The sequence below is a fragment of the Oryctolagus cuniculus genome, chromosome 11, assembly GCF_964237555.1.
Source record: "Oryctolagus cuniculus chromosome 11, mOryCun1.1, whole genome shotgun sequence".
NCBI classification, from domain to species: Eukaryota; Metazoa; Chordata; class Mammalia; order Lagomorpha; family Leporidae; genus Oryctolagus; species Oryctolagus cuniculus.
In genome coordinates, this window is record NC_091442.1 from 23,348,737 (window position 1) to 23,374,512 (window position 25,776).

The window sequence follows — 25,776 nt, forward strand, 5'->3', positions numbered from 1 at the left end:
CAAACTTAATCAGTATAGATTTAACAAACACCAGTGTACTGTATTTTAAGAAATTATGGAGGGGAAATAGAATACAGCCAAACCTAAAAAGTGGAATTTTTTAAAAATAAGATTTATTTATTTATTTGAAAGTCAGAGTTATGCAGCAAGAGGAGAAACAGAGAGAGAGAGAGAAAGTCTTCCATCTGCTGGTTCACTCCTCAACTGGCCACAACGGCCAGAGCTGCACCGATCTGAAGCTAGGAGCCAGGAGTTTGTTTGGGTCTCCCACACAGGTGCAGGGGCCCAAAGACTTAGGCCATCTTCCACTGCTTTCCCAGGCCACAGCAGAGAGCTGGATTGGAAGTGGAGCAGCCAGTTCTCGAACCAGTGCCCATATGGGATGCCAGTGCTTCAGGCCAGGGCATTAACCCACTGTGCCACAGCGCTGGCCCAAAAAGTGGGATTTTTAAAGCAGTATGATATAATCCAACTTCATGGTCCTGGATTTCTGGTTGCTTAGGGATCACATGACTAATCCTCTTATCCTTTCTTATCGAAGCAGTTGGGACTGAGGTAGCTTAAATATTTTCTGAACTCCTGTGCCCACTTGGAGTTAGTTGTATGGCTCCAACTTTAATTGTAAATCACCAAGGAATGAGAAAAATCCTGACTTAATGAAAAAATAAGTTGAAACTGACTCTTGAAGGGTGAGAGAAAGGAAGGGCAAACTCCTTCTCTTTCCTTACATACTAATGCAAAACTACTCCAGAGCCATGTGAATTCATGGTTTTTTGGAAAAAAAAAAAACTTTTTAAGAAGTTTTGGAACAATGGTAAAATCATTCATAATTCTCCTACCTTAGCACAGCTATTTTGTATTTTTATATGGTATCTTCCACAGGCACCTATTGTTTCAGTTTTCCTATTTATCCTGTCTAAAATTAACAGTCCCCTTATCTGCCATTTTCTAGTCTCTTACCCTTTTTATTTATCTTGTTAGCTTTTATTGCTTCCTGAGAAAATTCTTGTCTGATTATTATGTCTTCTGCCAACTAGACTGTAGCCTGCAAAGATTCAAGGATCTGATCTGTCTTAGGTCAGCACCAAAAGTGTCTTTCACGTTAGGTACTCAATAAATGTTGACTGAATGGATGTACATTGGTATATTCAGTGTATATAGCATATACAGTTGTCTTGGAGTTCAATGTGAGTTTATAAGGGTAGTTTACAAAGTCTTCCTTCTCAGTTCAGGAGAATTCCAGACAGTGTGAACAAGGGACAGTTTGTCTCCTGCCCCCGTGGCTGGAGGAGCATGGACTGACTTCATAACTTCATTATGGCTGCCACTGACTAGTTTCCATTTAAAAGTGAAAAGTAAAAGGGATAAAATAAGCTAGATATTTGCTCATTTTTTAAAAATTTATTTTATTTGAAAGACAGATTTACAGAGAAAGAGGGATCATGCATCTCCTTTTCACTTCCCCGGGGCCAGGCCAGGCAAGCCAGGAGCCAGGAACTCCATCCAGGTCTCCCACTTTGGTAACAGGGACCCAAATCCTTGGGCCACCTTCCACTGTTTTCCCAGGCACATTAGCAGGGAGCTGGATAGAAAGTGGAACTACCAGAACTCAAACTGTGTGGGATGCCAGTGTTGCAGGCAGAAGCTTAACCTGCTGCACCAAATGCCAGCCCTTAGATATTTATTCATTTAAAAGGGGAGATGGGATGGTGGGCATTTTGGTCTAGCAGGTTAAGCCTCCGCCCGAAATGTCAGCATCCCATATGGGCACTGGTTCAAGTCCGGCTGCTCCATTTCTGATCCAGCTCCCTGCCAATGGCCTAGTTAAAGCAGCAGAGGATGGCCCAAGTCCTTGGGCCTCTGCCAGCCACATGAGAGATCTGGATGAAACTTATGGTTCCTGGCTTTGACCTAGCCAAACCCTGGCTGTAGTGGCCATCTGGAGAGTGAACCAGTGTATGAAAGAGTCTCTGTATCTCTACCTCTTTCTCTGTCTCCTGTAACTCTGACTTTCAGATATATATATATTTTTAATAGGGGCAAGGGTTTGGCACAACAGTTAAGATGCTGCTTCTAAGGCCTGCATCCCATATCATAGTGCCTGGTTTGAGTCCTGGCTCCACTTTCCATTCCAGCTTCCTATAATGCACACCCTGGGAAGGCAGCAGGTGATAGCTGAAGAATGTAGGGCCAGCCAGGTGAGAGACTGAGATTGCACTCTGGGCTTCTGATTCCAGCTGTTTCAGGCATTTGGGGAGTGAGCCAGCAGATAGAAGATCTCTCTGTGTCTCTCTGCCTTTCAAATAAACATTAAATGGGGGGAGATAATGCAAGTAGCTATAGCAAAACCCCAAAGACTCAACAATAGATAAGCACTGAAGCAAGGTAGGCAGTACCTTTTGTCTAAATTAGAAATACCTGAAAAAATAGAATGTATCCCCTGTAATCCACCAAGGACTGCCACAGGGAGGGTCACTGAATTTTTTGAATGATTCCTTTATTTTTTCACAAGCAGAGTGACAGAGAGAGATGGAAGAGACAGGAAGAGAGGTCTTCCATCCACTGGTTCACTTCCCAATGTCCTTAACAGCCGGGTCTGATCCAGACCAAAGCCAGGAGCCTGGAACTCCATCCAGGTCTCCCACATGGGTCAAAGGGGCTCAAGCACTTGGGCCATCTTCGGCTGCCTTCCCAGGTGCATTAGCAGGAAGCTGGACCAGAAGTGGAGCAGCTGGGACTCAAACCAGCACTCTAATATGGGGTGTCAGCATTGCAGGTGGCAGCTTAACCTGCTGTGCCATAGCACCAGCCCCATGTGTTTTAACAGCCTTCTGTTTGCAGCTTCCAGGTGGGTTTCTAGTCAGTAGACAACCACCAGAGGCTCAGCTTCCAGATCAGGATTAAGTAATTTTTTTTTTACTTAGTCCTTAGGAATTATTTGATGTTCATTGAAGTACAGCATCCAGATATTGCACCCTACCTTTGAAATTCATTATTAGTTTTCTAAGAAGCATTTTTAAGTGTCTTCTCAGTACTGTTTTCCTAAAATGACATGGCACATTCTTTGTTTCCCTGGTCATTTATGCAGAACTTATTTCACTAGCTTAAAGTGCTTTTTGTTAATTTTTTTCACTTTCAGTAGCTGTAAGTCAAGCTAAAACAATGAGATGCTGCCTTTATTTAATGTGAAAGAAAATAAACTTTAGTGCTTTTTAAAATATTACCTTTAAGTTACCACACAGGAATTAAGAACTTGTTTATCCTTCTCTGATGTATGATCATTGAGAATGTAAATAATTTTCTGGAGTCACTTCTCTAGGAAGCTCACAGAAAGTATGTCAAAAATCACATTTATATTGGTCAGTGGATATATGACTATTGGATATCTTCCAGAGTAAAGTAATTTGAGTATCTTAATATCAATACCATCATATTTCTTTCTGAAACTGTTTCTTTTCTTTTTTTAAAGGTGGTCAAGGAGCTGGTCCTCCTCAAAACCAGATGCAGGTGTCCCATGGGCCACCAAATATGATGCAGCCCAGCCTTATGGGAATTCATGGCAACATGACCAACCAGCAGGCTGGCAGTTCTGGGGTTCCTCAGGTGAACCTGGGCAATATTCAAGGCCAGCCCCAACAAGGCCCACCATCTCAGCTGATGGGCATGCACCAGCAGATTGTGCCCTCCCAGGGCCAGATGGTCCAGCAACAAGGAACTTTGAACCCTCAGAACCCTATGATTCTTTCAAGGGCCCAGCTTATGCCACAGGGCCAGATGATGGTGAACCCTCAGAACCAAAATCTTGGACCCTCACCCCAGAGGATGACTCCACCCAAGCAGATGCTTTCCCAGCAGGGCCCACAAATGATGGCATCACATAACCAGATGATGGGGCCTCAGGGGCAAGTTTTGCTCCAACAGAACCCAATGATAGAGCAGATCATGACCAATCAGATGCAGGGGAATAAGCAGCAGTTTAACACTCAGAACCAATCCAGTGTCATGCCGGGACCAGCGCAAATTATGAGGGGACCAACTCCAAACATGCAAGGAAACATGGTGCAGTTTACGGGACAGATGTCAGGACAGATGCTGCCCCAGCAAGGGCCTGTGAACAACAGTCCATCTCAGGTTATGGGGATTCAGGGGCAGGTCCTGCGGCCTCCAGGGCCCAGCCCACACATGGCCCAGCAGCATGGTGATCCTGCCACTACAGCAAATAATGATGTCAGCTTGCCTCAGATGATGCCTGATGTTAGCATGCAACAGACCAACATGGTCCCCCCCCACGTACAGGCCATGCAGGGAAACAGTGCCCCAGGAAACCACTTCTCAGGCCATGGGATGCCTTTCAATGCACCTTTCAGTGGAGCACCTAATGGAAATCAGATGTCCTGTGGTCAGAATCCAGGCTTCCCAGTCAATAAGGATGTCACACTAACAAGCCCATTATTGGTCAACTTATTGCAGAGTGACATCTCTGCAGGCCATTTTGGGGTAAACAATAAGCAAAATAATACCAACGTGAATAAACCGAAGAAGAAGAAACCCCCTCGGAAGAAGAAGAATAGTCAGCAGGATCTAAAGTAGGTTGTGACAAAGTTAACTTTGTCCTCTTCTGTTTGTGACAACTCTGATGAAAATTTTTAGACGTAAAATCAGTATAATGAGATCTCCCTGCATCAACAGTTATCAACTCATCACTTTTTGTGCCCTCATCTGTGTTCTTTCCCATTGCTTTCTTGATTATTTTAAAGCATATTCATGTTGTGAATGGTTAAGTGTGTATGTCTTAAGAGATAAGGACAGGCTTTTTTGTGTGATCAATCACACAATACCATTTGTACACCTAGAAAACTAATATTTCTTTTTCTAAATTCTGCTGTCTCAGCGTGGTTGTGGCTAACCAGTGCTACTTCAGTGCAGCTTCCCGAAACACAGGCCTATAATGGGAACCAGAAAGGCCAAATGTGCTTTGAAAATGAAAACTGCTTTTGGAGACTCTGCACTGTCTCTCAAATAGAAATGCTGTTTTACACAGTGCCTTCCCTTTAAAGGCCGTTTATAAAAAAAAAAAAAAAAAATGCCATTTATCTTTCCTAGAAGCTTAAGACCCCCGGCCAAGAGGACCTTTTAAATCAGTTACTCCTTCAGTAATGGTTCTCCAGTGAGTTCTACAAGATCACAGCAGGAAGGGCAATTAACAATTTATATTTCATTTCCTGAAACTAAGTATTATTTAAGTCATGTTTCTGGCTTTGATAAAATGTCTCCAGAAGGAATATTGATTGAGTTGAATTTTCTGCCTTTAATTATAAGACTGGAATTCAGATATTTATTAATAGAAACTAGTGACTACTGAATGCAAAACTGATTAAACAAATTTCTGTAACTGTAGAAAAAGAACAGGGCATCTTTATTTAAACAAGCTTAGATGTTCAAATAACACCAACTGCCTTTATACCAGCCTTCCCAGACGTTTGTGGTTATGCTCTGCTTCTTGAATCTTATATATTAAAAGCCATTTGTTGTATGTTAACAACCTATATTTTCTTTTTTAAGATTTATTTATTGATTCGAAAGTCAGAGTTACACAGAGAGAGGAGAGGCAGAGAGAGAGAAAAAAAGAGAGGTCTTCCATCTGCCGGTTCACTCCCCAATTGGCTGCAATGGCAGGAACTGCGCCGATCTAAAGCCAGGAGCCAGGAGCCTCCTCTGGGTCTCCCAAGTGGGTGCAGGGGCCCAAAGGCCCTGGGCCATCCTTCACTGCTCTCCCAGGCTACAACAGAGAGCTAGACCAGAAGTGGAGCAGCCAGGCCTCGAACCAGTGCCCGTATGGGATGCCAGCGCTTCAGGCCAGGGCATTAACCTGCTGCGCCACAGTGCCGGCCCAACAACCTATATTTTCATGAATTCAGACTAACTAAGCCCTTTAATTATCTAATTTTTCTGCCTGCTCCCACATCTATCACTAGCACACTGTAGAACCTTTGGCTTGTCTCTCACAGCTTTCTGGGCTTTTTGTTTTATCAACCATAGCTTGAAAGGGGTGGGACCAGATATCTGGAATTTTTTAGCTATATAATTCTCTGAAAGTAAAGGTTATAGAATTACTATAATTGGAAATGAGAGAAGATATATGAAGAAGCAGATTATTGTAAGGATCTGAATGTGTAGGGACCTGATTCAGGTTCTAAATTTCTATATGCTGAGAATTCATTTATTACTTTAGCAGAGAGAGAGAGCTCCCATCCACTGGTTCATTTCCCCAGATGCCTGCAACAGTTCAAAACTGGATGCTGGGAAGTCAGTCTAGGTCTCTTAGTGAGTGGCAGGAACCTGATTATTTGGGCCATCACCACTGCCTTCTAGGGTATCCATTAGCAGAAAACTGGAGGCACTCCAGTATGAACCATGGACATCTTAACTACGAGGCCAAACACCCAACCCTGCTAAGGCTTTTAAGATAGAATCTATGTGGCTTGTGAAACTACACAGAATATAATGAGACAAAATACTTTCTAAAAGTGGGTGACCAGGGGCAGGCATCCCATATGGAATTTCTGGGTTAAAGTTCCAGCTCTACTCCTAATTCCAGCTTCCTGCTAATGCACACCTTGGGAAGCAGCAAGTAGTTGGATTCTTGTCACCCATGTGGGAGATCTGGATTGAGTTCCTGTCTCCTGACCTCCTAACTTCAGTTATTGAGGTCATCTGGGGAATGAACCAGAGGGTGGAAGACATCAGTCTCTTGTTCTTGCTCTCCCCCTGCCTTTCAAATAGGTTTTTTAAAAATAAAAATTTCAAAATAAAAATAGGTGACTGAAATGAGGGCCAAGGAAAGAAAAGCTGGAGGTGGTAAAGAAAGGTGCAGGTAGGAGTGGGATTACTAACAAAGTAAAAGATGTCAATACTCTGGTTCTTTGGGAATGGATATGTTAATAAATACACTTTTGGCTGGCGCCACGGCTCATTAGGCTAATCCTCCACCTGCGGCGCCGGCACACCGGGTTCTGTCCCGGTTGCTCCTCTTCCAGTCCAGCTCTCTGCTCTGGCCCGGGAAGGCAGTGGAGGATGGCCCAAGTCCTTGGGCCCTGCACCCGCATGGGAGACCAGGAGAAGCACCTGGCTCCTGGCTTCCGATCAGCGCAGTGCGCCGGCCGCAGCGCACCGGCTGCAGCACACAGGCTGCAGCGGCAATTGGGGGATGAACCAACGGAAAAGGAAGACCTTTGTCTCTCTCTATCTCACTGTCCACTCTGCTTGTCAATAAATAAATCAATAAATAAGTACACTTTCTTCCCCACTAAAAATGTAAATTACAAGTAAAAAGGAAAGCATCCCAAAGCCAATAAATATGTATGCAAATACTCATTCTGCAGCAAAATTAACTTTGTTGAGAGTGTTTTCCATCTTTCTCTGTTCTTTGAATACCATTTCCATCAGCCAACTTACAGCCTTTCTCAAGGTATTAGGAATTATTGGAGTTACCACTGTAATATTCACAAAAAAGAATATGGACTCCCTAGTTGACCATGATAGCTGCACTGAAGATAGTGTGGTTGATGGCCCTAAACTATGGTCAGGTCTTAAAACATCTAAGGGGTGGATGAGTATATGAAAATTGATGTATCAGAGATTTGTGAAAAGTACTTTGAATAAATACAGTGGTATTTCATTAAGTGGATTTAAACATTTTATGAAATTGTCAGGTTATTTTTTATGCCAACATTGGATATTTTATCCATACTAGAGAGAGGTAAATAAGGCTAATGCAAGCAGATTCTGGTTCTTTAGAAATAGGGGAGGTGTTAAACTAATTTCATGTATTTTCTACCCAGCTTATTCTCAGATATGCTGCTTATTTTTTTAGCACCCCAGATACTCGCCCAGCTGGTCTGGAAGATGCTGATCAGCAGCCATTGCCTGGAGAACAAGGGATTAACTTGGACAACTCAGGCCCTAAGCTGCCAGAATTTTCAAACCGGCCACCAGGTGATAAAATGTTAGCTAAAGATTAAGTGCTTATCATCATGTGTGTGACTTCATTTTCTCCAAGGAAATAGTAGAGGGATTTTTTTCCTCGGTATTATTATTTGCTAACCACTCTACTTCATGTGTCTAGCATTTTGAAATGTTGTGTTAATACTAAGTAAAAATTTCCAATATGACTTGTGAAGATTTGTACATTATGTTCAGATTTGTCTTTGTTATTTTAAGTTCTCATAAAAATCAGAAGGAAATAAAGATTTGTTTATATATATAAATATATACATATGTAAAAGAGACACTCATGTGCCTACCACCCTGCTTAATAATTTGATACATAGTACCCATACTATTGAAGTCCCCCTCTCTAATTGTAATATTATTCTTTTTTTTTTTTTAAAGATGTATTTAGAGGACAGCGCCTGCAGTGCCAGCATCCCATATGGGCACCAGTTCCAGTCCCGGCTGCTCCACTTCCCATCCAGCTCTCTGCTATGGCCTGGGAGAGCAGTAGAGGATGGCCCAAGTCCTTGGGCCCTTGTGCCAACATTGGGGACCCGGAAGAAGCTCCAGGCTCCTGGCTTTGGATCGGCCAAGCTCCGCCTGTTGCAGCCATTTGGGGAGTAAACCAGCAGATGGAAGACCTTTCTCTCTCTCTTTGCCCTGCCTCTTAAAAAGATTTATTTATTTATTTGAAAGAGTTACACAGAAAGAGAGTGAGAGAGAGAGAGAGATCAATCTTCCATCCACTGGTTTACTCCCCAAATGACTGCAATGAAGCCAGGAGTCAGGAGTTTCTTCCATATCTCCCATGTGAGTGCAAGGACCCAAGCACTTGGGCCATCTTCCACTGCTTTCCCAGGTTCATTAACAGGGAGCTGGATCAGAAGTGGAGCAGTCGGGTCTAGAACTGGTGCCCATAAGGGATGCCGGTGTCACAGGTGGTGGCTTTACGCATTTCACACAACACCGGCCTCAATATTATTCTATAAATGTTGAAAAATTATGCTGTAAAGTAAAAAGCTCCTAAAATTCATTCATTCAAAGTATTATAGAACAAAGGCCAACTGCCACAGTCTCTATTCCTGGCTGCTGTTCTGACTTGCAGCCTTATCCCTGGGACACAATGAAGATCCGCAAGCCCTTCACACTTAGACCATTCTTCCCCTGTGGAGGAAGGGCCATGTTTTGATTTTTTCCTCGTTATTCTACCTCCTTTTTGGCATGTAAATAAGAGTGACATTCTTCAAGTGTAAACTTTAATCCACCCATAATTTATATGTCTTAAAAGTGAATATTGTTTTCTAAAGGGAAATCCATCCTGATATCAAGATTTTGTGTTATTTACTAGTACTTGCGTTCTCATCAGTGAGTTGCAGCAGTATCGTTAAGGTTGGGAGGTCACCAGTCTTGGGCAAGTGGGTCCAGAAAGCATTGTGAGCACCCCTCAGAAATCTCATTTCTTCTTGGATGATTCTTGGGACCCTCACACTCATGTATTGCCCCTTTTCTGCAAAGTGGGAGCCTCCAGGATAAATTTGGCTAGTAATAGGTTTGAATTGCCAGACAGTATCTTAAAGCAAAACAAACCCTGAATTTAAATGTTTTTAAAATAGTATTTGCTCTGTGGTTCAGCACCATCTACGTGACTCCTGCTGTGTTTGGCTAGCCCACTTTTCTTCCTTACCACCTGCCTGGCCACCACAGGCGTATGAGTTTGCAGCCCTTGACTAATAAATGTGGTTTTGATTGTGTGATTGCCACTGTCTGTGTCCTGGCGCTCTCTCCCTTTACCATGCTGTCATGTAAACCCAGTCTGTCTTGTCACTGGTGCCCTCTGGACTGCTCCTCCAGCTTCTAGACCCTATGACAGCCATGCCCTTAGCTGTTACTTTCAAGAGGCTGCTATATTGACTGTCCTTCCCTCTGGTATTTATTGAGCAGATTTCAGAGATAAAAGACTTCTGTGTTATAGCACTAATACCAATAGACTTTTACAGAAAGTACAATTTTCTTAATATGAAAGCCTCAGACTAGATACGAAAAATGAAAAAACCACAATATTTGACTATTCAGCTAAAAGGGCAGTTAAACCTGTGGAAATGCCATGTTACTGGCTTTATAAATGTCAAGAAGTCACTTGGGTATAAAACCAGAGATTTTGTTTTTAAAAAAAACCTTTAAAACTGGATACTGCCCATTGTTTTCATTGGTACTCTGGAAATCTTTGGCCAGAAGAAATCAATTAACTGTTGAGCACAGAGCTTGATCCACAGCACGTGGTGGCTTCTCTGTAAAAATCTAGAGCCAGCATTTCTTTGAACTGCAAGAGGCAACCATTCTTAATCCTGCACCTTCTAAGGATGTCCTTAATGTGTTTTTCAAGCAAGACTGGAATAAATCCATGGATTTGTATCTGAGCTGTATGTCCACTTTTCCCCACTGGACCATTTGTATTATTGGATTGATTATCTTTTTATTCTTCCTGCTGCTGGTATAAGGTTTTGGTTCTAAAATGCCAAGTAAAATCTTCCAAACTCGAGAATCATACTGAGATGGTGCCTTCTGCAAATCTGTAAGGCGTGGTCCCTCAGACTTCTTTTCCAAAAATTATTTCTTGTTTCTGAGGGCTATACTTCGAGTACTTATTCTCTAATTGTGAATTCACAGGGGATATTTCTCCAAATAGAGGTTTGCCTGTTAAGAAGTAAATGGAAATTAATATCCCTAAAAACTTCAGTGCCTACCTTTGATTGCCAATGTGTATATCAACTTCTGATAGCTCCCGCTGTCTAAGAGAAAGTTTAAATCAGTTTCCCATGAGGAATGAGCCTGAAGGATGCAACGTAGTATATGGAGCGACTGGGATGCAGTAATTTAAAATCCCTGTTTCTTAAGGAAATGAATCCTAGATTTGTATATTTTACTTCTTTTGGAAGAATAAAAAAGCTGTCTTCAGTGCTGGTGCTTTTTCAACAAAAACAAGTCTTTAAAAATTCATCCTCTTCTCACAGAAAAAGAAAATCCTAACTACTTTACCTCATTCACAAGTACAATCAAATGCTGATTATGTCTGCCTGAGACCCAGATGCTAGGTGGCCAGCTACTTGCTGTTGGTGGAATTTCTCTCATTGGCGGTGCATAGCACAGAATATCTGTCAGAGTTAGCCCAGGAGCGCCTCCTGAGACCCTGCACACTGAGGAGCTCCGCGTTCTTAATGCTTTGCTGCTTGCTTCCTCACACAGGGTGCTCCTTTGCTGTGTCAAGTCATCCGGGGCTGTGCCCTGCCCTGGAGCAGCCCCAGCTGGCGTGCCTGAGCTTTTGTGCACTGTCTGCCACCGAGATGAGTATTGCTTTGAGTGCCAAGTTTTCTTGCTGAAAATCTAACTTCCCTGATTTTGGGGACTTGTTTTAGGTTATCCTGCTCAGCCAGTTGATCAGAGGCCACTTCAGCAGATGCCTCCTCAACTTATGCAGCATGTGGCACCCCCACCACAGCCACCCCAGCAGCAGCCACAGCCACAACTGCCTCAGCAGCAGCCGCCGCCGCCGCCGCCTCCCAGTCAGCCACAGTCGCAGCAGCAGCAGCAGCAGCAGCAGCAACAGCAGCAAATGATGATGATGCTCATGATGCAGCAAGACCCCAAGTCAGCTAGGCTCCCCGTCTCCCAAAACATCCACCCTCCTAGAGGCTCCCTGAATGCGGACTCCCAGAGAATGCCCATGCAACAGAGTGGCAACGTGCCTGTCATGGTCAGTCTGCAAGGAGCTGCTTCCGTTCCACCCTCACCTGATAAGCAAAGAGTGCCCATGCCCGTGACTGCGCCTTTGGGAGGCAATCCGAGGAAAATGGTGTACCAGGAGAACCCACAGAATCCTTCCAGCTCACCACTGGGAGACATGGCCTCACTCCCTGAAGTGAGTGGCAATGAAGTGCCACCTGCCTCAGGAGGCCCAAGTAGCATGCCTTCACATCTGGTGGTTTCCCAGGGTCCGTTAGTGATGGGAGGGCCGAAACCTGGACCATCACCCCTTGCAGCAACACAAGGTGCAACGCCCCAGCAGCCCCCTGTGAACTCCCTGCCCAGCTCCCATGCCCACCACTTTCCAAGTGTGGCTGCCCCAACCCAGACATCTAGGCCTAAAACCCCTAACAGAGCCAGCCCCAGACCCTATTATCCTCAGACACCCAACAACCGCCCTCCCAGCACAGAACCTTCAGAAATCAGTCTGTCACCAGAAAGACTCAATGCCTCCATAGCAGGACTCTTCCCTCCACAGATTAATATTCCTTTACCTCCTAGGCCGAATTTAAACAGAGGCTTTGATCAACAGGGCCTAAATCCAACAACTTTGAAGGCCATTGGACAAGCACCTTCAAATCTCACCATGAATAATCCTTCCAGTTTTGCTGCCCCGCAAACTCACAAATTAGACTCTGTGGTGGTGAATTCTGGAAAGCAGTCTAATTCTGGAGCAACAAAACGGGCAAGTCCAAGTAACAGCCGCAGGTCTAGTCCTGGGTCCAGTAGAAAAACCACCCCAAGCCCTGGGAGGCAAAATTCAAAAGCCCCTAAACTCACTCTAGCCTCCCAAACAAACACAGCCCTGTTGCAGAACGTGGAGTTGCCAAGAAATGTACTGGTCAGTCCCACTCCTCTGGCCAATCCCCCCGTGCCGGGGAGCTTTCCTAACAACAGTGGACTGAATCCTCAGAATCCCACCATGCCTGTGCCTGTGCCTGTGCCTGTGCCTGTGCCTGCAGTGGCGGGAGTCCTCGAGGATAACAAGGAGAGCTTGAATGTGCCTCAGGACACTGATTGCCAGAATTCCCAGGGTAGGAAAGAGCAGGTAAACGTTGAGCTAAAAGCAGTCCCTGCCCAAGAAGTGAAAATGGTTGTCCCTGAAGATCAGTCCAAAAAGGATGGGCAACCTTTGGATCCTAACAAACTTCCTGGTATTGAAGAGAACAAAAATTTGGTGTCTCCTGCCATGCGGGAAGCACCAACGTCACTGAGTCAACTTCTTGACAACTCTGGAGCTCCTAACGTGACCATTAAACCCCCTGGGCTTACAGATATGGAAGTAACACCTCCAGTAGTTTCTGGTGAGGACCTCAAAAAAGCATCTGTTGTTCCCACACTACAGGATCCGTCATCTTCTAAAGAACCCTCTAGTTCCCTAAACTTACCTCACAACAATGAGCCGTGTTCAGCCCTTGTGCATCCAGAATTGAGTGAGGTCAGTTCTAATGTTGCACCAAGCCTCCCTCCAGTAATGTCAAGACCTGTCAGCTCTTCCTCCATTTCTGCTCCTTTGCCCCCAAATCAAATAACTGTGTTTGTCACTTCCAATCCCATCACAACTTCAGCTAACACATCAGCAGCTCTGCCAACTCACTTGCAGTCTGCTCTGATGTCAACGGTCGTCACGATGCCCAATGTGGGTAGCAAGGTTATGGTTTCTGAGGGACAGTCAGCTGCTCAGTCTAATGCCCGGCCTCAGTTCATTACACCTGTCTTTATCAATTCATCCTCAATAATTCAGGTTATGAAAGGATCACAGCCAAGCACAATTCCTGCAGCCCCTCTGACCACCAACTCTGGTCTGATGCCTCCCTCCGTTGCAGTCGTTGGTCCTTTACACATACCTCAGAACATAAAGTTTTCTTCTGCTCCTATACCGCCTAATGCCCCCTCTAGTAGTCCTGCTCCAAATGTACAGACAGGACGACCACTGGTCCTTAACTCACGAGCCACTCCTGTTCAGCTTCCTTCTCCCCCTTGTACATCTTCTCCAGTTGTCCCTCCTCATCCCCCTGTCCAGCAAGTGAAAGAATTGAATTCAGACGAGGCCAGTCCTCAGGTGAGCACCTCAGCAGATCAGAGCACTCTGTCCTCTTCACAGTCAACCACAATGGTTTCTCCCCTTTTGACCAACAGCCCAGGCTCCTCTGTCAACCGGCGAAGCCCAGTCTCCTCCAGTAAGGGAAAAGGAAAAGTGGACAAAATTGGCCAGATTTTGCTGACCAAGGCATGTAAGAAAGTTACAGGCTCTCTCGAGAAAGGAGAAGAGCAATATGCTGCAGATGGAGAGACTGAAGGCCAAGGGCTAGAGACCCCAGCTCTGGGGCTCGTGGGAACAGAGCAGTTATCTACAGAGCTGGACAGTAAAACCCCAACGCCTCCAGCACCCACTCTGCTAAAAATGACCTCCAGCCCTGTGGGCCCAGGCTCTGCCTCAGCAGGACCCAGCTTACCTGGCGGTGCTCTCCCTACCAGCGTACGCTCGATAGTAACCACTCTAGTACCCTCTGAGCTCATCTCTGCGGCACCAACCACAAAAAGCAATCATGGTGGCATAGCATCTGAGCCACTTGCAGGTGGCCTAGTGGAGGAGAAGGTGGGACCCCATCCAGAACTCCTGCCCAGCATAGGTATGTACTCAGGACGTGGACGGGACGTCATCTCACGCCAGAAGGGTTTGTTTTTTTTTTTTAACCTATCCCACAAAAGCATTACTCCTTTTCTACTTGGTGGAAGAATGGACTTAAATAGATATAGTATTAGTTCTATTTATTGGAAGTACATTGGGAAATATGCTTTCAAATCCCATGGTAAGTTTAGCTTCATTAACATGATTCTGTCTCTGCTCCTTTCACTTATGTGAAAGTTTCTGAGTTTACAAGGAAGCGTCTCTATGTGCATTATCACATCAGCATGCCAACCATAGCAAGTAATCTTGAAGTCATCCTGTGGGTGAGAGGACTGGAGCTCAGATTGAAGTTCAGTATTTGTTCGAAGTCTCTGCTGTGGACCCTCCAATGTCCCCTAAGTATGAAAAGCTGCTTCTGCAGGTTCCCCGACCATAATGAAGGCTTGCTCATGACTGTTTCAGAGCAGGATTTTTGAAACCCCATCCTCATACCTTTAAAAAAAAAAAAAGATTTATTTATTTGAAAGGCAGAGTTATACAGAGAGAAAGTGAGACAGAGATCTTCCATCTGCTGGTTCATCCCCCAAACGGATGCAATGGCCAGGGCTGAACCAGGCCAAAGCCGGGAACCAGGAGCTGCTTCTGGGTCTCCCATGTGGGCTCAGGGGCCCAAGCACAGTAGCAGGGAGCTGGATCAGAAGTGGAGCAGCTGGGGCCAGCTTCATGGCACAGTATATGGCGCAGTGGGTTAATCCTCCACCTGCATACAAGCACTGGTTCTAGTACTGGCTGCCCCTCTTCCAATCCAGCTCTCTGCTATGGCCTGGGAAAGCAATAGAAGATAGCCCAAATGCTTGGGCCGCTGCACCCACATAGGAGACCAGGAAGAAGCTCCTGGCTCCTGGCTTCAGACTGGTGCAGCTCTAGCCGTTGAGGCCATCTGGGGAGTGAACCAACGGAGGGAAGACCTTTCTCTCTGTCTTTCCCTCTCATTGTCTGTAACTCTACCTTTCAAATAAATAAAATAAATCTTTAAAAAAAAAAAAAAAGTGGAGCAGCCAGGATGTGAACCAGCACCAATATGGATGCCAACACTGCAGGCAGCGGCTTAACCCACTATGCCACAATACTGCCCCCTATTCTTATACTCCAAGACCATTCCCTTTCTGGGCTACCCCAAAGGAGAGTGTTCTAGACATTCAAGTTTCATAACAGACCTATGAGGAACAAAGTAGTTAACAGGATAGGTACAGCTGGTGTCACAGTGCCAGCACTTACTGGATGTGTAGGCTTGAGTATGTTGCTGGACTACTCCCAAATTCCAGTTTTCTCCTTTGTTATGTGGGGACAATAGAATTGAATGAAGGAATGCATGTAACTTGCTTAGAGTGGAGCCTAGAACATAGTAACTGTTTGATAAGTGGTTAAAATTAATACCAGTTCCTTTTTGATGCACTGTCTGTAAATCGGTCCATTCCTTTCATAGATACCCAGTTGGGATTATTTCCTATATGCTGTTCAGGTGGGCTGCTGATGACAGGATGGGGCTCCTTGCATCGCCCCTCCTTCCTTTTCTTGCTTCCCCTCCCCACACGTTTGTCCTTTGTTGAGGCTTACGTGCTGCAGAAGCTCTTCCTCCCCAGAGGTGACTCAGCCATACACCAGAGATGGGAAGGATCTTTGTGATACGCTAGGCCAGCTAGTAAGGCTGTCTTATTTATGTATCCAGTATGCTTTGAGTGCCCACTGGTGAGTTTACGTACCCAGGAGGAGACAGGAAGAACAATCTTCAGAATATGATCAGAGTTCAAGTTTTAGCCCTGCTGGTTACCAATTGAAGTTGCTTAAGTTTCTTAACCTGTCTGAAGCCATGTACTTAACATGTCAGTTAAGTGGAGATTATCATTGTTACATCTCATAATTTGTATGCAGATTCAATGAGAGGACTTAACATCAAGTGGCCAGCACCCTGCCCATACAGAGCTCCAGAAAGGTCATTTCCCTTTCTCTCTGCCTCTTTACCTTGCTGTTAGAGGTACAGGAGGGATAGAGGCCTTGAGGGCATTCAATATCTTTCTAGGAGGTAGAGACCTTACAGAGCTAGGGGCTCTGTGTTTCTGCTCCTAGTTCTGTTGATGCAAGTGAATCTTAAGAGTTAAAAAGAAATTTGGTATGAGTTAAATATGTTTGCTGCTACTAAGTGTTTCCATTTCTACTTCCTTTCAGGGAACTTATCCCTCTGGTACCAAGAGAATAATGATGAAATGATTAGAAAAAATTTAACTGGATCATATGTACTAGAGAAATATTTGAGCCTTGGGAAGATAAACCACCAGTCAGAAAAAATTCTCAGTTTTAGTTAAGGCCATCTTTGCTTATAGTGACTGTTTCTATTCTTTTTCAAGGGACTTCTGTGCTTTTACCTTGAAAATGTGAGAAATCAATACTGAAGTTAAAAGTAGAAGTTAAGGTATAGTTTCAAGCTTTATCAGATAAGCATCCAAAATAAATTCTTAAGCACAAATGCATTACTGACTGCTTTACTAAGCAGGGAGAAAAATCTGCAAAATTCAGTCTGCACAAGAGTAAAACTTAGGAGTTTATGTAGGATTTTAGATTGAAGTGTCAAGATGGGAGAACATCCTCAATGGAGGCGTGGCTGTGCCTTTGATCTTTACTGTGTGAGCTGGGAAGTTTCTGTTCTAGAGTGCACCATTTTTCTGTTCTTTTCCTTGAGGGCCTAAGTTCTCTATGTCCTTCAAAGCCTAGTTCTGATGTTTCTCCCTTTAATGTGCCTTCAGATTTCTCGACCTAAAATTGATGTTCCTTGCTTTGGATTCCTGTAGTGCTTATACTTATGAGCCTCCCTCGTAAAGCATCATAGTCCACTCCAGTGTGCCACATTTGCACGTCTGTAATGCCAGACTGAGTTCTGATATGCAGGAGGGGTGTAATTTCTCTAAGGGTGCCTAGCACAGTGCCTTGCCTCTAGTAAGTTCTTTGTAACTATTTGATAAGTAAATAACATACCAAATTGAATTGTTCATTAACTATGAATTGAATACTTATACCCATCACATTTGCCAGATTCTCTTAAAGGTACAAGATTACATAATTTCAGCTTTCAGGAGTATATTCTTTTTTTTAAAGATTTATTTTAATTTATTTGAAAAAGTTAACAGAGAGAGGTAGAGAACGAGAGAGAGAGGTTTTCCATCCACTGGGTCACTCCCCAGATGGCTGCAACAGCCAGAGCTGAGCCAGTCCAAAGCCAGGAGCCAGGAGCTTCTTCTGGGTCTCCCAACATGGGTGCAGGGGCCAAAGGACTGTGGGCCATCCTCCGCCTTCCAAGGCACATTACCAGAGAGCTGGATCAGAAGTGGAGCATCCAGGTCTCCAACCAGTGCCCACATGGGATGCCAGTACTATAGGCTGGAGTTTTAACCTGCTGCACCACAGCGCAGGCCCCAAGGAGTATATTCTTTACAGGGGTGAGACAGAATTTTTTTTTAGATACTAAAGTGAATGATACAATCATCCCTCCAAAACTGGTTTGGGTTTGCTACTAAGTTATGCTTTTGGGTTTTGTAAAGAGTAGTGTTCAACACTTGACCCCAAGAAGCAACAATATATGGTTGTCTTGTTCTCAGCACAGTCTCCTCTGATCTTGATATATACAAGCAGGAGAAACAGATACCCCTAAGTGGTAGTCTGTGTTGCTGTTATGGTAGTCAACATTTTTTTTAATAGTTAATTTTAAAGTGCCTTCTAAAATGTGATTTCAAAGCTGAAAGAGCGGCCCTCTAAGAAACAGTATTTCAACACTTACTTAGCCCTTGATTCAGGTAATGATTTCTGCTATGCTTAGAAAAGAAACTAAAACATCTGTAATTTTTTCTTCCTTGCCTTAGCCGCTTCACAGAATTTAGTCCCAAAGGAAACTCCAGCCACAGCACTGCAGGGGTCTGTTGCCAGACCAGGTAAGACTTGCTTTGGAAAAACTTCTTGAGTGAGACAAGTTACGTGTGACAGAACTACTGCTGTCTTCATCATCACATTTTCTATGCCAAGAAGTGGCTAGAACTGTCTTAGCTGTTCGCTTTGAAGCAGACTTTGGTTGAGTGGCAGTACTTGTACAGGACGGATTGAGGCTGTTTTCCCTCAGAGCAGCTTGCTCACGCGCACACTCGTAGTATCAGCCATGGAGCTCAAGAATGGCATCTCTGTGCCCACTGCCTCTCTGCCACCCAGTGATTTCCACTGCAGAATCTGCCCTGTTCCGTGACTCCACCCATAATTTGCAACTGACTTGCTGGCATGTGGTGACTTACTAGGGTGGCAAATGTTAAAGCACCAAGATAGGAAGTGCATTGTTGCCTGACGGGAGGCTTGTTCAGAGACCCTGTTTCCCAGTGAGGTGGCCGTTCCTCCAGTCATTCCAGGCATCTCTGGATCACATGACGTTTCTCCCCATGACCAAGATACTCTAAAAAACTTTTAAGTATTGTTTCTGGAAGGAAGGTCCATGGTAATCTGACAGATAACTGCTCTGAGATGTTGCTCAGCTCTGAATGCAGGAGAACCTTGATGTCAGTAACAACACTTGTTCTGCCTTCATAGATTAGACTGCTAAGGCAGACAAATCATGTAGATACAGGGATACTTCAAAAGGTTGTGGAAAGCAGAATTAAAAAGATAAGTTCATTTTGGTGCAAAAAAATGCAAATCCATTCATACAAGAGGTCTTCAAAAAGTTAATGGGAAATATATACTATGAAAAAAGTATGCATAGATCTAAAAAAATTTCTACTCCAAAATAAACATCTTTTAATTCTACTTTCCATAAACTTTTTGAAGTGCCCTCCTACATTTCAGTTTAGTCTTGCCCAGCTCTTTTTTGCTGTAGGTCATTTAGGGGCACAAAACAACAAAGTATGACTAGTTCCCACAAGGAGGTTAGAGTCTCATTGAAAGTATAATTCACGGGGCCAATGTTGTGATGTGGCAGGTTATACAGCACCAGCATCCCATTAGGGCACTAGTTGCAGTCCTGGCTACTCCACTTCTAATCCAGCTCCCTGCTAATGGCGTGGGAAGGCAGTGGAGGATAGCCCAAGTGATTCAGCCCTTAAGCCCACATGGGAGATCCAGAGGAAGCCTTGCCCATTACTGCCATTTGGAGAGTAAGCCAATGGGTGGAAAGTGTGTGTGTGTGTGTGTGTGTGTCCTTCTCTCTGTAACTCAGCCAAAAAAAAGTACAACTCACACACTTGACAAAATTAGTAAGAAGAGAAACAGTCTAGCTGTGTTTAATTTTGTGAATCTAAGCTAATAAAGTATAACATGATTATTTTAAAACCTGCTTCAGGATACTATGTCTTGTGATGGATAAAACTTTCTACTTCACACTCTTTGGATAAAATCAGGCCTCTGGTGAATGTCTGAATAAAAGACATGTCAGCCACCCAGATTCTTTGCTACCACTGTCCATATACTTGACATTGTGCTGAACATTTAGGAAGGATAGGAATGGAACAAATTATTCTCAGAAGGTGTCAGATACTAAGCTCATGTTTCGGTGAGAAAAGGAGCAACTAGGAAGGGGAAGGGGATTTCATTTCCTGCCCTTCCTCATTATTCCAGAAATTGGGCTTTACCATTATAGGTTTTTCATCCTCAGAGTAATTGGCTGAATAATCTACTTCTTTTTAAAAGTTTGGCATAAGTGAATCTCCTTTAAATACCCCCTGGAATACTGATTACCTTCACGTTTTGGTCTTCAATTGTTTGAATCAGCAGTGATGATGTTAAAATTCCCAAAAGCTTAGAATTCTAACCTTGTTTTCAAGGAGCAAACTAATCAAGGTTAACACTTCTTCTGAACCATTTTCATTTTTGAGTGAGTCACCGGAGTTTGTATGTCCAAGGTAACAGAGACTCTGTGTTTCTTGTGGAGGGATTTCTAAGTTTTGAGGGTCAGCTATGGGTAGCTAAACAGCAGATGTAAAGAAAGGATTCCCTCCTGCCAGCATCCTGTGTCAAAGGTGGAGTACTTTAGCCTTCTCACGTGGAAAGCTGTGTCAACATGATCATCATAGCAATAATAATAATAATAATAGCTTGTGTTAAGGTACTACCAAGTGTCAGGTGCTGTACTAAAGTCTTTATATGCATTATTTCATTTAATGTTCGTAACTTTGAACTGAGTAAATTGACTATCCTTGTTTTTCAGGTGAGGCATTGAACACAGGTCAAGTAATTATCTGAGGTCACATGGTTAATAAGCATTGAGGTAAAAATTAGTTTTAGAGATTTATTTATTTGAAAGGCAGAGTTACAGGGAGAAGGAAATACAGAAAGTGAGAGAGAGAAGAGAGATCAATTGATCGATCTTCCATCCACTGGTTCACTCCCCAAATGGCCACAAAGGGCACAGCTGGGCCAAACTAAAGTTTTATCTGAGTCTGCCATGTGAGTTCAGAGACCCAAGCACTTGGGCCATCTTCCACTGCCTTCCCAGGCCATCAGTAGGGAGCTGATCAGAAGTGGAGCAGCTGGGATTCAAACCAGTGCCCATGTAAAATGCCAGCATTGCAGGTGGCGGCTTACCTGCTATGCCACAGTGTAGGCCCCTTGAGGTCAAAATTTTAACCCAGGCACTCTGATTTTGCTGCCTTCCAGAAGGTTACCATGTAAACATTAAGGCAGGTTAGACAGGTACACTGCAGTGTGAGGTGCTGAACTCCCTTCAGTTGCAGGGCTAATGGGAAGCCAGAGGCAGGAGAGACTGCTGTTGTCTGGCATGTCAGGGAAGGGCTTTTGGAAAAGATGGAACTTCCTGAAAGCGTATAATAGGAAGCAGATGTTTAACTGCTAGTGCTGAGAAAAATGTGCCTTGGAAACCCAGAGGGTGCTCACTGATGTAAAAACTGCTACAGACCAATTACTGAGACTTTTCTTTCTGGGAGGGCTTTTCTGGGAGACTGAGAAAGGCTGAGAAACATACTGGAGTCTGCAGGCCGTATCTTGAAGCAAGGACCTCGACTCTCTAAACTGAGTGAGTGAGGAATTGGTTTGAAGGAGAATACATCCTTAATAGATGTTCAAGACATTAGAAAATTGCTGTCTTTAAAAAGTACCAAGATGGGGGCAGCGCCGTGGCTCACTAGGCTTATCCTCCGCCTACGGCGCCAGCACCCTGGGTTCTAGTCCCAGTTGGGGTGCCAGATTCTGTCCCGGTTGCTCCTCTTCCAGTCCAGCTCTCTGCTGTGGCCCCGGAAGGCAGTGGAGGGTGGCCCAAGTCCTTGGGCCCTGCACTCGCATGGGAGACCAGGAGGAGGCACCTGGCTCCTGGCTTTGGATTGGCGCAGTGCGCCGGCTGTGGTGGCCATTTGGGGGGTGAACCAACAGCAAAGGAAGACCTTTCTCTCTGTCTTTCTCTCTCTCACTGTCTAACTCTGCCTGTCCAAAAAAAAAAAAAAAAAAAAAAGTGCCAAGAGGGTATAGATATTTTAAGAATGAAAATAGTCTCTCCTACGTGAGGAGGTAATAATAGCATTATTTTACTAACCTAGTTGCAGCTGGATGAAATATGAACCAGGCATTGTGAATTTAGTTCTGTTGAACCAAACAGGATTATTTCAGTGTGAAGTAGAATAAAAATAGACCACGTAAGTGTCTTATGTCCCCAACGAATCAAATTGGGTCCACGCCAACTTTGTCTCCATACCACGTAGGGTGAGAATTCTGCTGGGCACAGAGATGCATTCACCTGAGTAGGCATTCAGAATTCTTGCAGATACCTAGTTTCTCCTTGTGAACACACACACCAGCAACTGCCTCATCTCATTTCTGTCCTTTGTCTTTTTTTACAGAACTGGAGGCAAATGCTGCCATAGTCTCTGGACAAAGGTAAGATGATCATTTCTGCAGACATAGCATGAATACAGCATTAGCCTCTTGGATGGATAGCAGCTTTTTTTGTTTGGTTGTTAAACCTCTTCACCTTGGCCTTTTCCTTCACTCTTGCAACAATCTGTTTTTACAGCTATCTTAGAGAGCTGCCATCAGTCCTAATCTCCTCAGGGGGAACCCGTCTCTTAATAAGAACTTGGTGGCTGAGTTTCTACCTTTTATGGTTGTTTAAAGATGGAATAGAAGGGCTAGTGCTGTGATGTAGTAGGTTAAACATCCACCTGCAGCACCAGCATCCTATATGGGTGCTGGTTCGAGCCCTAGCTGCTCCACTTCTGATCCACCTCCCTACTGATAACCTGGGAAGTATCGGAAGATGGCACAAGTGCTTGGGCCCCTGCACCTGCATGGAAGACACAGAAGTTCCTGGCTCCTAGCTTCAGATCAGCCCAGTCTGGCCATTGCAGCCATCTGGGGGTGAACCAGTGGATGGAAGAAGACCTCTCTGTCTCTCCCTCTCTCTGTAACTGTGTGTCTCAAGTAAATAAATATTTTTTAAAAAACTGAATAGATAACATGGTGAGTAACTAGTAAGTAGTTCAGTATATAGAAGGTTTTGTTATTGTTGTCATTAGTAATAGTACTTGAAAATATCTTCTAAGTATAGATTTTGTGGAGCCAGTGTATGGTGTAGTGGGTTAAGCCACAGCTAGGGAAACTTGCATCCTATAGCAGAGTGCCAGTTCCAGTTCAAGTCCCAGCTGCTCTGCTTCCAATCCCACTTCTTGCTAATACATCTGGGAAGGCAGCAGGTGATGGTCCAAGTACTTGGGTCCCTGTGACCCATGTGGGAGACCCAGATAGAGTTCTTGATTCCTGGCTTCAGCCAGTTGTTGCAGGCATTTGGGGAGTGAACCAGTGAATGAAAAATCTCTCTCTCAGTCACTCTGCCTTTCAAGTAAATAAATACATTTTTAAAAATAATAAATATAGTTCTTGATCCTCAAGGCAAAAAAGAGAACACCAGGCTGGGTCTGACCACTAAACAAACAAACAAAAAAGTTTTTTTTGTTATGTTATGCTATCCAACATAACCCAACAATATGAAATATATCTGTGGCTTCAACTTCATTAGCCCCATGAAAAGGAGTATTACTTTCTAAAAATCATCCCCTTTTTTGTGTAGGAATGTACAGGATAAACATTTAAGAATCTCTTACATTTGTACAGCAATTTAGTTTTTAAAACACATTTTTAATCATTTTCTGATTTAGTATTTCTGTCTGCCCTGTAAGGAGGTAGTAATAATATTTATTTGAATGATATTCCATGTCATATGCTGGGCTACAAGTTCCCTGAATGTATTGTCTCATTGAATTTTCACAGTATCTGTTAGGGGAGTAGCTTCTGTTGTATGAAGAATCTGAAGTTGGAGAGGTTAACTAAGCTGCCTGAAGTCACAGGCTCAGTAAGTGGTGAAGTTGAGATTCAAACCCAGGCCTTTGCAGAGCCTTCACATTCAATCTGTGTATTGCAGCAGACAGGTGGGATTTATAGTTTAAGAACCTGGAGCATAGAGTTAAATATCATGGTTCGTAAGTGCATAGCTCTGTTTATCTGATCCCATATTCATCACCATTCCAACTCTATCTCTTGCCTCTCTGGTTTTATTTGGGTTGGGATAATATTTGAATTCATTTGCATTTCTCAAGCATACACCAACTGTCTATCTTGAGAAAGAAGCTAGTCAAACCAAAATAAATTGTAAGTATTTCTTTCCAGAACTGCCATGAGCATTGACCATGTACACACAAGGACAGTATTGCTGTGGTTTTTTTTTTTTTTTTTTTTTTTTTTTTTTTTTTGACAGGGAGAGTGGACAGTGAGAGAGAGAGACAGAGAGAGAAAGGTCTTCCTTTTGCCGTTGGTTCACCCTCCAATGGCCGCCGCTGCAGCCGGCGCACCGCGCTGATCCTGGCAGGAGCCAGGAGCCAGGTGCTTTTCCTGGTCTCCCATGGGGTGCAGGGCCCAAGCACCTGGGCCATCCTCCACTGCACTCCCTGGCCATAGCAGAGAGCTGGCCTGGAAGAGGGGCAACCGGGACAGAATCCGGCGCCCCAACCGGGACTAGAACCCGGTGTGCCGGCGCCGCAAGGTGGAGGATTAGCCTATTGAGCCACGGCGCCGGCCCGGTTTTTGTCAGCTGAAAGAGGCACCTCCATTTGGATTCTTTTCTTCAGAATCTTTGACCATTTTCTGGGCACTTGGCCATAAAGCCATTCTCCTAACCTCTAAAAGGAGGTGTTAATCTCTTTGACTTGAAATTCCACCCCAGCTCTAGTCTTGCCTCTCCTTGATTTGCCTTGGCTTGTAGTTGGGTGTGGGGCACCCTACATAAAACTAGGGTGGTGAATAGTGTGGCCCAGTTCCCAGCCATAGTGCCACTAACAGAGAGTCCTCTGGCAGGAGTAAACAGCGGAGGGGTAGGGAAAGTTGATAGTCAGGGCATGGTTCATGCCCTTAAGGAGCCCACGATCTAGTGGAAGGCACAGACATTAGCATAGAACATACTGTACAGTCAGGTGGTGCTCCAGAATGCCAGATACAGACTGTGAACCCAGAGACAGAAGAGACAGTCCACTTGAGGAAACTTTGATCAGTTTTGTTTTGTTTGTTGCAGTATTTTTATTTCAGTCCCATGCCCTATAAGCAAATTTAATTGACTTATTTTTCTAATTATTTTTGACATGTATTTTTTGAATCATGAAAGTAGTAAAAGATGCATTTAAAGAAAACCTGGAATTCAGATTAGAGAATTACAAAGAAAATAATTCATCAGTGAACCAGAGTTCCTGCAGCTCAACAATATTCCCTGTATGTATTTTAACAGTGTTCTTTTTTGACAGGCAGAGTGGACAGTGGTTCACCCCCCAGTGGCCACTGGGGCCGGCGCACTGCGGCTGGCGCACCACACTGATCCAAAGCCAGGAGCCAGGTGCTTCTCCTGGTCTCCCATGGGGTGCAGGGCCCAAACACTTGGGCCATCCTTTACTGCACTCCCTGGCCACAGCAGAGAGCTGGACAGGAAGAGGGGCAACCGGGACAGAATCTGGCGCCCTGACCGGGACTAGAACCCAGGGTGCCAGCGCTGCAGGTGGAGGATTAGCCTATTGAGCCGCAGCGCTGGCCTTTAACAGTATTTTTAAAAAGATTATTTATTTAATAGTAAGAGTTACAAGCAGAGAGAGCCATCTTCCATCCACTGGTTCATTCCCCAAATGGCCACAGCAGCTGGATCTGGGCCAGGCCAAAGCCAGGAACCTGGAGCTTCATCAGGGTCTCCCACATAGGTGGCAAGGCCCCCAAGAACTTGGGCCATCTTCTGCTGCTTTCCTAGGCGCATTAACAGGGAGCTGGATCACAAGTGGGACTTGAGC

At 44.3% G+C, this 25,776-nt stretch overlaps 1 protein-coding gene across 25 annotated transcripts in view; it reads left to right on the forward strand.

Annotated features, from left to right (window-relative positions):
- NCOA6 (nuclear receptor coactivator 6) overlaps window positions 1-25,776 on the forward strand; it is a 104,188-nt gene that overhangs the window by 63,411 nt on the left and 15,001 nt on the right. For 13 of the 25 annotated variants that reach the window (XM_070051909.1, XM_070051910.1, XM_008256071.4 and 10 more), the window contains 5 exons: window positions 3,470-4,586; window positions 7,874-7,995; window positions 11,406-14,426; window positions 18,337-18,405; window positions 22,300-22,336. In XM_070051909.1, the coding sequence (XP_069908010.1) occupies window positions 3,470-4,586; window positions 7,874-7,995; window positions 11,406-14,426; window positions 18,337-18,405; window positions 22,300-22,336 (4,366 nt within the window). Of the gene's footprint in view, window positions 1-3,469; window positions 4,587-7,873; window positions 7,996-11,405; window positions 14,427-16,830; window positions 16,896-18,336; window positions 18,406-22,299; window positions 22,337-25,776 lie in introns of all 25 variants that reach the window. The other 12 variants (XM_070051912.1, XM_070051913.1, XM_017341668.3 and 9 more) reach the window with 6 other exon arrangements.